This window comes from Chelon labrosus (genome assembly GCF_963514085.1).
Source record: "Chelon labrosus genome assembly, chromosome: 7".
Classification (NCBI taxonomy): Eukaryota; Metazoa; Chordata; class Actinopteri; order Mugiliformes; family Mugilidae; genus Chelon; species Chelon labrosus.
The window spans coordinates 3,929,523-3,945,227 of NC_140343.1; the positions used below are offsets into that span (position 1 = coordinate 3,929,523).

General features: G+C 44.1%; 1 protein-coding gene across 1 annotated transcript in view; it reads right to left on the reverse strand.

The window, feature by feature from the left end:
* The window catches only part of LOC311490481 (carboxyl-terminal PDZ ligand of neuronal nitric oxide synthase protein-like), a 201,652-nt gene that overhangs the window by 58,873 nt on the left and 127,074 nt on the right, over window positions 1-15,705 (reverse strand). Inside the window, exon 7 of the mRNA XM_084547974.1 lies at window positions 10,990-11,177. Within this exon, the coding sequence (XP_084404100.1) occupies window positions 10,990-11,177 (188 nt within the window). The remainder of the gene's footprint in view (window positions 1-10,989; window positions 11,178-15,705) is intronic.

Here is a 15,705-nt window from a genome sequence, read left to right on the forward strand (position 1 = left end):
CTTTAAGAAAAGGTTTTTCATTTCCTTTCCAATTTCCATTGACTGCTTTCAATTGCAGCTCGACATCAGGTGGTCCTTTATTTGAAAATGTACAGTCTGGAAATTGTCAGGAACACATGCATGTGTGCAACACGTTTGAGCAATTCTATGCCCTCGGTGCCATCAGTATTGTAATAGCTGCCTTTGATGCTCCTGTTGTCCGAACTATTCTAAATTATATTTCTTGTTTCCTTAGCTAATGGCTACCTCATTACGTTTTAATGATGCCATACAGCCACATAGTTTGCGGACACTCATTTGCATGTCTTTGAACTTATTGCAATGTTTCTCAATGTCTGCTCTAAGGGCTCAAAGCCCTGCCGGTTTTCATCCAAGTGGTTTAATCAGTGACTGATTCAGAACAGGAAAGCAAAGTGGATGCAATTTACCACGGCCGTATAAAAACAGTACAGCTCTAGTCTCTGGGGAGAAGACATGCATACTGACTGTTATGTTGCCAAGCCAATTATAAATATGATATGGGCATAGCGACTCCTCGGACCAAGACCAAGAAGTTCCATTTAGGCTCAGCTAGAGTTTACAGTCAGCAAAAACAAGCATACAAGCTAAATCTGCACTAATTTAAAACTTATAAAGTAAAAACTGAGTTGAAGGCTGCAGTAGCGGCAAAAATCATAGATTCAAAGTCATGGCAAAGCAAACATGACAACATATCCCTGTTCTGGGGGAATCCAATCACAAGTGACAAGCGTAACGTACAGGTGTGAACACACTCAAGATACATTGAGGATGCATTTAAGAGAGTTGACCTCATTTCTAGGTGGTCTAGGTCACATTTGTCTGCACTTCTTTAGTATTGTGAACACTCAATGAGTCCTGGCCACGTTAAGGACTGCCTACTCAACAGGGGTGCTCTTCCATGTGGAGTTGCATTTTAATGGCAGGTGTGAACAGAGGTACTCAAAGCTAGCACACTTGTTATCAGATTACCCGGGACGGATGTTAATGCAAGGTCTGAACATGGCCAGTGCCAGTCGTTGGAGGCAGGACCCCTAAAGTCTGTGCAAGTTGGTTTGTTGGTTTCAGATGGTCTTCACGCGTGTCTCAAAATTCAGTTGATGTGTGATATAGGACTCCTGCATTTACTCAGGTTTTGCATCACACCAAGGTTAAGTTTAACAGCTGAGCATGTTTGCTGGAGAACACCTGTAGGGCTGTAGGTGCACAGATGCAGTGGCACACAGCTGGTTAAATCCTCTGCAGTGATTACTTTTCTGGCACGAAGGTGGTTCAGTTTGGAAACAGATATTAAATGTCAGCACAAACTGAAGGGTAATAGAGCGGAACATAAGTGATACAGGAAGAGAGAGAGAGAGAGAGAGAGCGAAAGAAGGAAAGAAAGAAAGTGGAAACATAACTTACGCCGATCAGCCATTACATTATGACCACTGACAGGAGAAGTAAATAACATTACCCATCTTGTGACAGTTCAGTGTTCTGCTGTGAAACCTTTGGACCTGACATTCATAGGTGTGGATGTTACTTAGACATGTAGCACCCACCTAGACCAGACCAAGCACCCCCACCCCATAGCAATGACACTCCTTGATGGCAGCAGCCATCCCCAGCAGGATGCAGCCTGACACAGACACACACACAAAAACACTTTAGGAACAACTAAAAAAAAAACATGAAGAACAGTACAAGGTGTTGACCTGGCCTCCAAATTCACTAGATCCCAAACTGACCAAGTATCTTTGGGATGATCCACAGAGGCCCCTCCCCTCAAAGCCCCCCCACTAACAACATTGTGTTTCCAGACACCACAGGACACCCTCAGAAGGCCCTTGTCCATTCTCTGATGAGTCACAACTGACGGAACAAGGGAGACCTACACAATATTAGGAAGGTGGTCATAATGTTATGCCTGATCAGTGTATGTGTGAAAGTAAAAATTAGGTATGATTATTTGAACATGTTTTAAACTCTCTCTAAAGTAAAAGGGTCACTGTTTTACAATTCTTGCAGTCAGCAAGAACTGGGCCTAGGAGACCGTCTCCAGAGTGAACAGCCTTCTACGTGGGTTGAAATCAGCTCAGATGCTAGTGTCTGCAAGACAATGTGAAGATTTTGGCTACCGGCCTTGTGACTCCTCTGTGGTTTAGCGGACTTAAATTGTATTTACAAGTCTGCACACACACACGCACACACGACACTTGCTGAGGAATCAAATCATCACACTGCAAGGCGATCGAGAGACAAACAACCTCATGAGCCGATGCCTCCGGTGTAAACGGGTTTAAGAGAAAGTCATTCAGGTTACAGCCAGTGAAAAGTCAAGAGGCTGCATCTTGATTGCCTGCTTGTGTGTGAAGAGTATTGAACAATAAGTCTCCGTGCTGTAAGGCCGCCGGAGACCAAGTGTGAGTAGTCTGTGCAGCACAGAGTTTAAAGCTGAGCATGTAATACGACGGTAAAGGGATGGAGAATCAACGAGGTAAACTCTTGACCACCGTCTGCATTTACAGAAAACCTATTACCACCATTTTAACGCTTACTCCTGCTTCCTTCTTTCACCTCTTCTCTCCTCCGTATGCAGCTCATCATCACACCCTTGCTCTGAGGCCAGGTGAGTAATCATATGTGTGAAAAGAGCGTTCACGGTGTTTACAGTCTCGCTGGATGAGTGATTCCACTTTAACGGTCAGAAGCAGATGTTCGTACTTCGGTGCCAAAACCCTGGGTGACGTTTTATAGTATTGCAGTCAAGCAACTCCTCAAATTATGCAGAGAATAGGGCCAATTTTACGTTAGGCATGCATGTTTTTTTTTCTTTCAATATTAGAAATATTTATATGAATTCAAGTGACAAGAAAGTGAATAAACAGAAATTACAGCTGTGCATTCCAATTTTGGCTCCTTTCACCTCCTAGCACGGTGCACAGAGGAGGAAAATAAATATGAGAAGGGCAAGTCTCCGGCAACACTATCGGTAAATGGAACAACTTTATCAGACCGGCGCGTTTCGGCTCGTGGCCTTCATCAGGGTCACCCGGGTCTAATGCAGTTATTCCACATACGACAAGCGTTGCTGCAAGTATGCTGAGAAACGAGGCGGAACTATTTGACGCCGAAAACACCTTCACGCCATGACTAAAATAACCCCCTCAACACAATGATTTGAGCTGGCAGTCATTTTGCTTAATCGTCTCCATTCACTGGTATAAAAACGGGTGAAATGCAGTTTTTTTCCACATCATTTTCCACCATTTAAGGTTTGCCAGGCGCTCTTTTGTTGAAATGACCAGGCTTCTGAGGTTTAATTGTATCCAAGGTGAAAACTATGAACAGTTCATCCAGAGGCATGCGATTCTAATACGGTTAAAGGCACACAGCACAGGAAAAGAGCTGCTCAATGTGTCTGAAAAACGAACGTTTATAGAAATTAAGAAAAACTTTGACAAAGACTATAAAACTGCTGATTAATCATCATCAAAATGTCCTGATTGTAACAGCTTCACTACAAAATGACCTCTTCTTTCACCAACTATAAAAGCACAAACTGTCCAAGCATCTCCATCATAAATTCTTAAAATAATAATAATTCTGAAATACCGACTACATGCACTACATGCTTTTCAGTCTTCTCTTCCGATGATATTTTGTGAATGGAAAACACCGCTCAGGTCTGTGGTTCAAAAACTGCCACAGAACCTCGTTATTTATTTACGCTGCAGAGGAAGAGCAGCCGTCTGACTCCGAAGCTTCACACCACGGCAGACGCGATGCATTTAATGGTGATATAACACTGTCAAGAATGCGTGCTCTGTTTTCTCAAAGCCAGTGCAGTGATTAGCTGCAGCATAAAATAAAAAAGCAAATTAATAATTTCTGTAAATACAAACAGATTCTTCTGAAAATTTAAAAATAGGAATTTGTTGGAAAGAAAAGCTTCATATGAACTGTTTCCTGACTGATTTTTAATGCTTTAAACATGTCTTCCAACTAAACAAATCAGCAGGACTATCTTTAACTAAGCTCTGTAAATTTCTAACAATAATTTTTTAACAGTCACATCAAACAGAGACTCTGGCTCAGGGGCCGACATCACCCCCTGGGCCCGAGAGTCCGTGCTGGTGGAAGCCTGCTCGATAATCCACGATGTTAGGTCATGTTAGGTCTAAAACAGCCGAGGCACACTAATGAAGGGGTGGGAGACATAGAAAAAAATATAGAAGGGGGGTTGGGGGGGTTGGAGAAAAGGAGAGTGCTGTCTGAGGAGCGCCGCCTGTAGCGCTGCACTCACAGATCAGAGTGTTTACACCTGCCTGACAGCGTCTGAAAACGGGCCAGAGGCAAAAACCTTTATCAAAGCATCTGTTGTACAGCCTCGCTTTAAAGCACAGGAGCACCACGTGAACACAAGCCCGTCCCTTCCCTTTCTACTTCACACACAAAGAAATCAAACGCTTAAATGAACCAAACTCCTATTTCTGAAGGAGAGTTTCCAAAAAAAAGAAAAAAAAACTAACAAAACACAAGTCTGCCGTTTGTGCTGCTTTGAAATCAGTTTGACGTCTGTGAAGGTTCTCAGTCATCCAGGTCAAGGTATATCCAAAAAGCGTTTAAAAAAAGGCAACTGGACTTGTAGAGTTTTTTTAAAAAGACGTTTCACCACTCAACCGAGTAGCTTCTTCAGTTCTAAGGGACTGGCAGGAAGTTTGAGGTTTAAATAGGAAACTCTGTAGGTGTAACCCATCAGAAACTAGCTTGACACGTTTCTGTAAACAACCAGAAACCGGTGCGGCTAATTTCTATTAACAGTTAGACACTTACCTGCCATTGAGGGGGGACTGTTTGTCCCTGTCCTCTTTCCCTATGAACGATGCTCTAAAGACCCTTGTCCGCCAGAGTCTCCAGTCTCAAGGTGTGAATGGGGTTGAAACTTTTTGGGGACAGAAGTTAAAACTGTATTGTAAATGAATGGCAGATTAAATCTCAGTCCACCAGAGAAGGCTTTTCCAATTTTACATAGATGGCTTCCTTTGCTCCTCTTTCAAACCACCGATCTTCTCTGGCTAAAATTTGAACGTCGCTATCTTCAAAGGAGGGTCCTTTGTCCCTGAGATGGCTCTCCTGTGTTGGTTCATGCGTTTGCGGATGGGTTGTTTGGTTTCCCCAATGTAGAGGCCGGTACAATCCTCACTGCACTGAAACTGCACCAGTTTTTATTTGTTTACAGAAACAAGTCAAGCACATTTTTGATGGTTTATACCCACAGAGTTTCCTTTTTAAACCTCAAACTCCCCACCAGTCCCCTAGAACTGAAGAAGCTACTCGGGTGAGTGGTGAAACATCTTCATAAAAACGCAACTGGACTTCATTTTGGACTGATTTTGGATAAATCAGTTTGACATTTACTTCTTAGCAAGAGAAGACCTGATGGTTTGAAAGAGAAGTAAAGGAAGCCATCTATGTCAGATTGGAAAAACCTTCTCTAAACAGAGGAGGCGGACTGAGATTTAATCTGCCATCAATTTACAATAAACTTCTGTCCCCGAGAAGTTTCAATAAACAGTCCCCCCATCAACGACAGGTAAGTATAAACTGCACCAGTTCCTGGTCGTCAAGTTAAGCAAGTTTCTGATGGGCTATACCCACAGAGTTTCCTGCTTAAACGCCAAACTTCCCACCAGCCCCTTAGAACTGAAGAAACCTTTCTGATTGAAACCATCGATAAGCATCCGTCTCATGCAGCATCTTGAAAAATGTAAAATGCACTTATCTCTCAGTTTTGACTTTTGTCTTACTGCAATACTCTTCCTGATCCTGGAGGCTTTTAAAACGAGACGTCCTGACTCTAACCCCACGAGCGGACACAAAGGCCCGGGTTGGGGTTGACGCACGCTCGCCGAGTCCTCTGGGATCGTTTGAACCGAGGGATTTGTCAGTCTAACGGGAGCTGACAGCAAGAGAATGAACTTTAACACTCGCGGGCTGCTTTCCCTTTCATGAGAACCCCCCGTAGTGAATCAAATCCCTCTGCTGCGCGGCGTACACGCTCAGTTATGCCACAGAAATGCACGCACCACTACTGGGTACTAACGCAGAGGAGACGCATACATCTTATTCACCGTTACCTTCCCGCTGCTTGTCCCCGCTTATTCCCATTTAATCCGTCAAGCGGTTAAGATTGATGAAATGCGTCGAAGAAAGAAAGAAAGAAAGAAAAAACGCGAGCAGCTAAACAAACGTACAGACACGCACTTCCTCCGGTGACCTGAGAACAGAGGTCGCCGCCGAGAGCCGGTTGTTTCAGTGATTTCACGCCGTGTTGCTTTTAATCAGCAGCTGTAATGAAAGGTCTCATAACTCTGACGATAATGGGGCCCGAGGACCGTTAATCAGCCGAGCAGCTTGGTTTTGTAACCCTGAGTTAGGATCTAAAACGGGGTCTGAAAATCTTGGGTCTGGCGAGTCTGCATGTGGTGAGTTAACGGGGATATTTCAGCGAGCGCCGAGTCCCATTTGGATGATGAAAAGTTGAATAAACTCCGGCCTGGAGTCGTGCCTCGCCGCTTGTCTGATTAATCATTTACCATTAATTGAGAATGCCCGAGGAACCTCCTAATTATCCAGAGTTAACAACGAATCAAGGCTTTCATCCAGAGGGGAATATATATTTTTTTTAGTGGCACGGTGAGAAAACTGCTCCCCCTGAATCAGTGTTAGTGCATGAGGCCGCTGCACTATCAGAGAGCGTAAATAAATAATGCAGCTGAAATTTACTAAGTAGCCGAAAAGGAACAAGACATTTTGCTGGCTGTGTTGACTTCCCTGCCCTCTGACATGATTGCTTTGCTAAAAAAAAAAAATAAAATAAATAAAAACAGCAATTCTGGCAAACGTTGCGGAAAAACTGGCAACCTTTCAGCCTCTCTCTCTAACTCTAACTCAGTGATGTATCTCGGTGCGATGTTTTATTCAAGTCAGACAGCAGCAGCCAATTTGTGTATCAAACATCCCTCTTTTATTTATGCTGTTTTGTTCTGTTAAGTTGGAAAGTTTAGCAGCTTAAACAGAACTTGCAGAAGATCTGAAAGAGACATGACGTCAGAGCCGACTGTAGAACTGTGAGATGTCGTCCTATCTACTATAAAATAGATTTATATATTTATGATGCCCTTGGAATTATTAAGAATGGGACACTGAAGATGCAGGTTTTTTCAATTAGCTGGGAGTTAACACACTCAGCTCCAAAGCCCCTCTTTAGGAAACACATTGGTGTTTATGTGTCTTCATAGAACACTCAGCCATTACATTATGACCACCGACAGGAGAATTGAAGAACATTGACCATCTTGTGACAATTTAATGTTCTGCTGGGAAACTTCTGGACCTGGCATTCATTGGTGTGGATGTTACTTAGACATGTAGCACCCACCTAGACCAGACCAGGTACCCCCACCACCCCATAGCAATGACACTCCTTGATGGCAGCAGCCACTTTAAGAACAACTAAAAAAACCATGAAGAACAGCACAAGGTGTTGACCTGGCCTCCAAATTCACGAGATCCCAAACTGATTAAGTATCTGTGGGATGATCCACAGAGGCCCCTCCCCTCAAAGGCCCCCTCCACTAACAATATTCTGTTGCCAGACACCACAGGACACCCTCAGAAAGACCATGTCCATGATGAGTCACAACTGTTTTGGAGGCACAAGGTAGACCTAAATGATATTAGGTCATAATGCTATGCTAGAATGGTGTATGCAGTCAAAGGATCTAAAGGTTTAAAGACAAAATTTATCTTTACTTGCACTAAAAATAGAAGTTAATCAAGCCTTAGTTGCCTGGAAGCGAGGTAAAGATTCTCTAAATGTTTCTTATGAGACTCAGGAGATTTTGGAAGCAAACACGTCAAGTTTGAACTATAAAAGGGAACATTTTCACCAAACGGATTGTAAATGTGAGACAATGCTGTAAAAAAAACACACACTGGAGTTATCACCTCGCCCTAGAGACGCAGCGAAGACTTCCAAGGAATTTAATGGAAGCGTTTTTGCAGAACATTAGGATGTCTACCCAGAAGACGTTTCCTGAGAAATCGCATTCACAAGAATGGAACAGACGGACGGACTGAGGCCCGAAAGCATCACACTTCAAAGCCGGGGCTGTTGTCGGCGTGGAGGCGTAATGAGATTTCACTTTAACACTGAGAAATAAAAATATGTTTTAAGGGCGCAAATGGAGCCAGCGCGGGCCTTTTCCCTCCATCTACTCGCTGCTCTGGCTCATTCATGAAAGCCCAGCTGTGGGAAGCAATGAAGAAATCAAAACATAATAAAACGATTATGATACAACCATTGTTGCCAACTTGACGCAGGGCCCAATGTTTCAAGCCAAAGACGAGCGCAATAAACACCCCCCCCCCCCCCGCCCTCATCGCGCAGTGTCGTCCTCCCACGGCGGCTTCGATCAAAAACACAATTACACCCCTGCACGCTGCTGTAAATCCCAGTAAACTGCGACTGCGCCGCTCTGCCAGCTGAGACGCCGGGCAGGCCAGAGAGCACTTCTCTGGGTACAGACAGACAACGGCGGTGAGCTTCCACAGGCCAGAGAGCAGACGGTCTGACTGAGCTGTATCGAATCTCTAACACCACGAGGCCACACAAACACAAACACACGAGCTGGATGAACGGCGTAGCAGCATGCTGATGACAGCCTTTAAGATGGAGCCGAAGCAATGGGAGCTATTTCTAAAGTCGTGCCATACACAGACACAGACTTGGTGTTAACTCGATTTCACTGGAGGTTAATTCTGGCATGTGTACCGATCAGCCACAACATTAAAACCCCAGACAGGAGAAGTGAATAACATTGACCATTTTGTGACAGTTCAATGTTCTGCTGGGAAACTTTTGGACCTGGCATTCATTGGTGTGGATGTTACTTAGACATGTGGCACCCATCTAGACCAGACCAGGCACCCCCACGCCATAGCAATGACACTCCTTGATGGCAGCAGCCATCCCCAGCAGGATGCAGCCTGACACAGACACACACACAAAAACACTTTAGGAAGAACTAAAAAAAAAAAACATGAAGAACAGCACAAGGCGTTGACCTGGCCTCCAAATTCACTAGATCCCAAACTGATCAAGTATCTGTGGGTTGATCCCCTCAAAGACCTCCCCGACTAACAACATTCTGATACCAGACACCCTCAGAAGGCAGATAGTTGAGCTCATGCCAGGTTTTTAAACTGTAACGTGACCTGACTTTTCATGAGCAGATACAACTTTATTGACTGCCCTTGTTTGGATCTTTCTCTGTGTTCCTTTGTTTCCCCTTGACCACCAGCTCTATCTATCCAGTTATAGGTGTTTTTAAAATATTGAGAATACAATTAGGTGTTCAATCGAATGCACCAGAAAGTAATACTGAGCAAGATCAAAACGATTTGATCAGCCCGGCAGATCACTGCAGGGGCGTACTGAGGTCACAACGGAGAGACTCCAAAACAACTTCCAGCTGCAAAATGTTTGTGGGCGGGGGAAGTCAGGCTGGCTTCCAAGCTAACCTGAAAACACTTCCAGTACGGTCAATTGCTCTTTAGAAAGCAATCCAATTTACAAAGCTTCCATTCAAAGGAAATACACTTTCGACTCTTTACAAGAGACTGCAAAATGCGTAAAATCAAAAGAGTCCTCTGACACACGAGAGATCATTTTTCCAAACAGGAATAATAATATAATACTTGTTACAAGGAACCAAACTTGCTAAAACTCAAATATCTCAGTCTCGTCTCATCTTCTTCCGCTTATCCGGGTCCAGGTCGTGGGGGCAGCAGCTTCAGCAGGGAAGCCCAGACAGCCCTCTCCCCAGCCACTCTAGCCAGCTCCTCCGGAGGAACCTCCAGGCGTTCCCAGGCCAGACGAGAGATATAATCCCTCCATCGTGTCCTGGGTCGGCCCCCGAGGTCTCCTACCGGTGGGACATGCCTGAAACACCTCTCCCGGGAGGCATCCTTACCAGACGCCCTGGCCACCTCAACTGACTCCTCTCCACATGGAGGAGCAGCGGCTCTACTCTGAGCTCCCCCCGTGTGTCCGAGCTCCTTGCCCTATCTCTAAGGCTAAGCCCGGCCACCCTACGAAGGAAACTCATTTCGGCCGCTTGTATTCGCGATCTTGTTCGTTTGGTCATTACCCAAAGTTCATGACCATAGGTGAGGATTGGAACGTAGATCGACATATCTCAGTAACCCTTTTACAAAAATCTACACGTTTTTTCCAACAAGATACTTCTGTTCAGATTAATTCATGACCTGACTGAACAGATCTAATCCCACATGTAGCTAACATATTCACACATAAGTGTGTATGGTTTTGTAGACATTTTTGGGGAATTTCTTTTCTCCGTAGCGTTACATTTTTGCTGCACATTAAGAAAATATACATAATTCACTGCTTGCCAGAGGTCCAAAATCACACATGCAGCATATACACTGAGGCTGAAAACTGAAGCCTAATACTGTAGTTCCTTGAATCTGTTTACAGGCTGGTACAGAAAAGGGATTGGTCTCTATAGCTAATTTCTAACTCACCTGTTTAAACTATGTTAAGGCTTAAAGTTATGCAGAAATAATAGCTTGTTTAAGCGTAGTCAGGTGGAGTCCGGCACATCCAAGATGGCCACCACTGGTGCTGCCTTCACTGAGCTTCAAAACCACTACTTAGAAATTCAGTCATACACCTTGAATTCAAACATTCATGGTCAGTGTAAACTTCTTCTTTTAACATATCAATACTGCAGCTAAAAAAAATGGTTTAAACAAGTGAAAGGGCTTCTTTAAGAGTAGTTAGTCAGAGTCAGACACAGCCAAGATGGCCACAACAGGTGCCGGGCCTCACTGAGCTTCAAAACCGCTCCAGAAAACCCACGGCTTCGTCCATCTTTAAATACAGTCGATAGTACGCACCTTGTTTTCTGCGTGGTTCAGGTCGGACGTCTTGGCCGTGGCGTCCAGATCGGTCACTCCTCTGTTGAGGTTCAACTCCTCTGTCGTCACCACCGCCGCCGCCGCCGCCGTCTGGCTCACGTCCTCCGCGTCGATGTCCGTCTCCTCGGCGACGGTCGGCGCCTTCTCTTCGCCCGTTAGCTCCCGAGCTGAGCCGAGGAAAGTGCACACACACACAGGTGGATAAGCACGCACGCCTGCATACACACATGTGGGCATGAACATGTACACACGCACACATGGGCGGACACACATGGATGCACAAGTGAGAAACGTTAGCCGCACACAACCACAGCACAGAGCTCTTCAGCAGATTAGAGGCTGACCGCGTGGGCAGTTTTTGGAGCTTTGAGCAACGCAAATATCAATATAATATGATGCATCCATCACACTGATGTTCCCGGGGGCTTTCATTTTGTGTTTTCATTCTAAAATGTTGCTGTTTATATATTTTTAATGCAAAAATTGTGAACGTAGACTTAGATTTTATTTTTATTTGCTAAAGACTGCTGCTTTTGAAATATTTTTGTCAGTTCAGTTTGGAAAACGTCATAAAAAAGCTGCTGGAATTTGTTTTAAATCAACACAGTGAATTATTCGGATGGAAGTGTGGGCTAGATGATTAAAGAAGAGCATGCTTTTAGACGTCAAATGCCAGTCATTTCTAAACAGTCCCATTAAAGTCCACGGAAAAGTCTAAAAGTCTAATTTCTATTTAAAAGCTTCTTCCAATTAGCTTCATATTTACTCCAGGTACAAGGGCGGGTGCTTCCTTTCTTGTTGGATATTGTTCACTGCAGAAGTTTCAGAAGTTGGATCAAGTGAGGTGTGAGTTGAAAGTTCAGAGTTCAGACGCGATTCTGATACCAAGGATCCTTTGAGGGGAGGGGCCTTTGTGGATCATCTCACAGATACTTGATCAGTTTGGGATCTAGTGAATTTGGAGGCCAGGTCAACACCTTGTGCTGTTCTTCATGTTTTTTTTTTTTTAGTTGTTCCTAAAGTGTTTTTGTGTGTGTGTCTGTGTCAGGCTGCATCCTGCTGGGGATGGCTGCTGCCATCAAGGAGTGTCATTGCTATGGGGTGGGGGTGTCTGGTCTGGTCTAGGTGGGTGCTACATGTCTAAGTAACATCCACACCAATGAATGCCAGGTCCAGAAGTTTTCCAGCAGAACATTGGATTGTGACAAGATGGTCAATGTTATTTACTTCTCTTGTCAGTGGTCATAATGTTGTGGCTGATCGGTGTATACAAGAGGGTAACATAGGCCACCAGAGCCTGTAACACGGACGGGGCTTTACTTTTACCTTTTACCTTTATTACAATGCCTGGAGTTGCCGTCTTATACCACGGCCTCAGCCAGTTCAGAAGAAAAAGTTAAGTCTGCGTTCAAAGAAACTTTATATTTACTTTTATTTCACATTATTTGCTTGTTATTTATTATTTATTTATTATTTCCACAACTGGCCCCCAGGGTAGAGCCGCATTTGTCGTGTGGCTGATTAGAAGCAGCTGCAGCGGGAGCAGCAGGCTCCGCTCTCAGGGTTAGAGTCAAGTGGAAAAGCTATTTTTGTTAGTTTACTCATCTGGTCTGCAATCGCCTGGCATGAAACTGAAACATGATTCCAAACATGTCAAACTACTCCTTAAAGCTCCAGACTGGAGTGGATGAAAAAGAGAAAACACAGTAGTAAACAGGGCTGAAATATGTGGAAGACGGAGGGACAACTGATGGGAGAAGTGTTAAAGTTATAGATAAGTCAGAGTTGTATTGTGCAGAGGGTAGGATCACCTCCTCTCTTCATTCTCTTCCTGAGTACCAGTATTCTTCTTCCGACACTATTCTTCAAGAAACTGCCTCTGAGATTAACTTGTGCACTTCTGATCTGATCAAATACGTTTCTGTGCTCGTGTCCTTCTCTCAATCCTTCTCTTTTATCTTTATTGCTGCTCCTGCTGCAGGATCCTCTCCTCCATCTTCTTACCCCCACCGCCTCCACCCTCATCTGCCTCCTCTGCCTCTTCTGCTCCACTTCCTCCTTCCTGTGCACCCAGCCGTTAGCCCTGTCCTCCCCTCCACTTAAACCCCATCTTTAACAATCCAGCAGGGCCAGAGAGCTTCTTGTCCTCCCCCTGAAAAACCTCATCCTTAATAACCTGCTGCCAGCACCACCTTCACCTTATTCTCCATTACCACTCCTCTTCCTCCTCCTCGTCCTCCTCTTAACAACTGTTCTGTCCATGCTGGTCACATGACACAACTAGAGACAACTAGAGACAACAATACACAACCAGAGACAACTAAAGACAACAAGAGACAACTAGAGACAACTAGACACAACTAGAAATGACTAGAGACAACTGGACACAACCAGAGACAAGTGGACACAACTACAGACAACTAAAGACAACTAGACACAACTAGAGACAACTAGACACAACTAGAGATAACTAGAGACAACTAGAGACAACTAGAGACAACTAGAGACAACTAAAGCACCTAGAGACAACTAGAGACAACTAGAGACAACTAGAGACAACTAAAGCACCTAGAGACAACTAGACACAACTAGAGACAACTAGACACAACTAGAGACAACTAGACACAACTAGACACAACTAGAGACAACTAGAGACAACTAAAGCACCTAGAGACAACTAGACACAACAAGAGACAACTAGAGACAACTAGACACAACTAGAGATAACTAGAGACAACTAGAGACAACTAGACACAACAAGAGACAACTAAAGCACCTAGACACAACGAGAAACGACTAAAGACAAGTAGACACAACTAAAGACAACAAGAGACAACTAGAGACAAGTAGACGCACCTAGAGACAACTAGACACGACTAGAGACAACTACAAACAACTACAGACAATTATAAACAACTACAAACAACCAGAGACAACTAGGAATCCCTGCATTTGTGTTTATTTTCCTCTTCTCTTCAGCTTCACCTCTCATAAGCCGACTCTGTCTCATTCTCCCTGTTCTCGTGTTAATTACATTGACAGAAGAAAAGAACGAAGCTTCTTTGTGGAGAGACATTATTTATTTTCGTGCAAATTAAGAAATGGTTCCAACATGCGGCTCGCTCCGTTTGAACTGGTTTTCAAAGAGGACAGCTTGTTTGGGACTTAGGACACTAATGCTCATAGTGTGGATGTGTGTCATAATGTTAGGATTTATAATATTCGGGCATGTTAAAGGGAATTAGTACTTGTTTTTCTAACTTTCCAGTGTATGGACAAACATATAAGTTCAAAGTATTTAAAAGCAAATATTCCTGGATAGTGGTGTTTCCTAACCCCTTCAGAAGCTGCAGCAGCCAGAACATTTTGTCGCAGCATTCCATGAATCCAATCATACATTGTTTGAAAGCACAAACTCTCACAAATCAATCAGTGCAAGAGTAGTAGTCGCAGCAACAGTATTTCCTTGCATTGTTTCTCATCTTTTCCTTCAAGTAAAAGTACCACAAATAAAGGGTGAATTAAGCAAGTGGAACTCAACTTGGAAGAAAAATCAAGCTGGATTTAAACTACCACAACAAGTCTTTGTGAAGCGTACACCGTAGGGGGCTACGCAGGTGAAAGCATTTACACCTGTGAGCTGGTGTTGTTTTATAATTACTGCGCTAAAACACTAAGTCAGTCAGCTGAGGTTCATTTGGGATATGCTGGAGTTGAAGTTAATAAATGTGCATCAAAGTTTACTTTCACTGAAATCACTGCAGCACAGAACACAGAGAAGACGGAGAGCAGGAGGCGGAACGAGGGAGAATTTTGAGTGTTTGTCCGACCGCTGAGACACGTGAACAAGGAGATGCATTCCGGATCAGTCACGTCCATTGCAATTTCTGGGGAGGTGCACGTCACCTCAGAAGTTTTTGTTTTGTATTAATTTCCTGATTATGTATGCAAGAAATACCACCACCAACCAACTATTATTGAGTGTAATTTGCATTTATTAGCTCTTTAAAACCGAATGTGTTGCAAGCGGCACGTTTGCACAAACGCACTTTGGATTACCATAATTATGTCAAGGGTTTCTGTTGCGCTTTAAATCCAATATGGTGGCCTCCGACTGGGGCCTTTCTGTATCTAGTTTGCATGTTCTCTCTGAGTTTGGGTTTTCTCTCCAGGTACTCCACCTTCCTCCCACCATCCAAAGACATGCTGGTTAGGTTCACTGGTGATTCTAAATTGGCCGTAGGTGTGAGTGTGAATAGTTGTCTGTCTCTCTGTGTTAGCCCTGCGATAGACTGGAGACCTGTCCAGGGTGAACCCCACCTCTCGCCCTATGACAGCTGGGATAGGCTCCAGCCCCCCTGTGACCCTTCACAGGACAAGCAGCTACATAAAATGAAGGTAGACATTTTGAGCCTTAGGTGTTAAAGGGTTAATCTGCTGAATGGAAGTTCATTCCTGTGTCACTGTTCGATCGTGTTTGCTTTAACTGCGCTGACGGTATTACTGCATTATTTTCCACCGTGTGGGCTGTATTAGTTCCAGTCCCAGGGATGTAAGTCCGCCTCTACAGAGAAGGAGATTACATTGTACATTTTATGTTGCAGCCATATGTTTGCTCTGAAATGCTGCAAAAGCAATCTGTGAACAAAACTTGCTCTGCACTTTCTCCTCTTTGTTTTTTTTCCGAGCACCCTG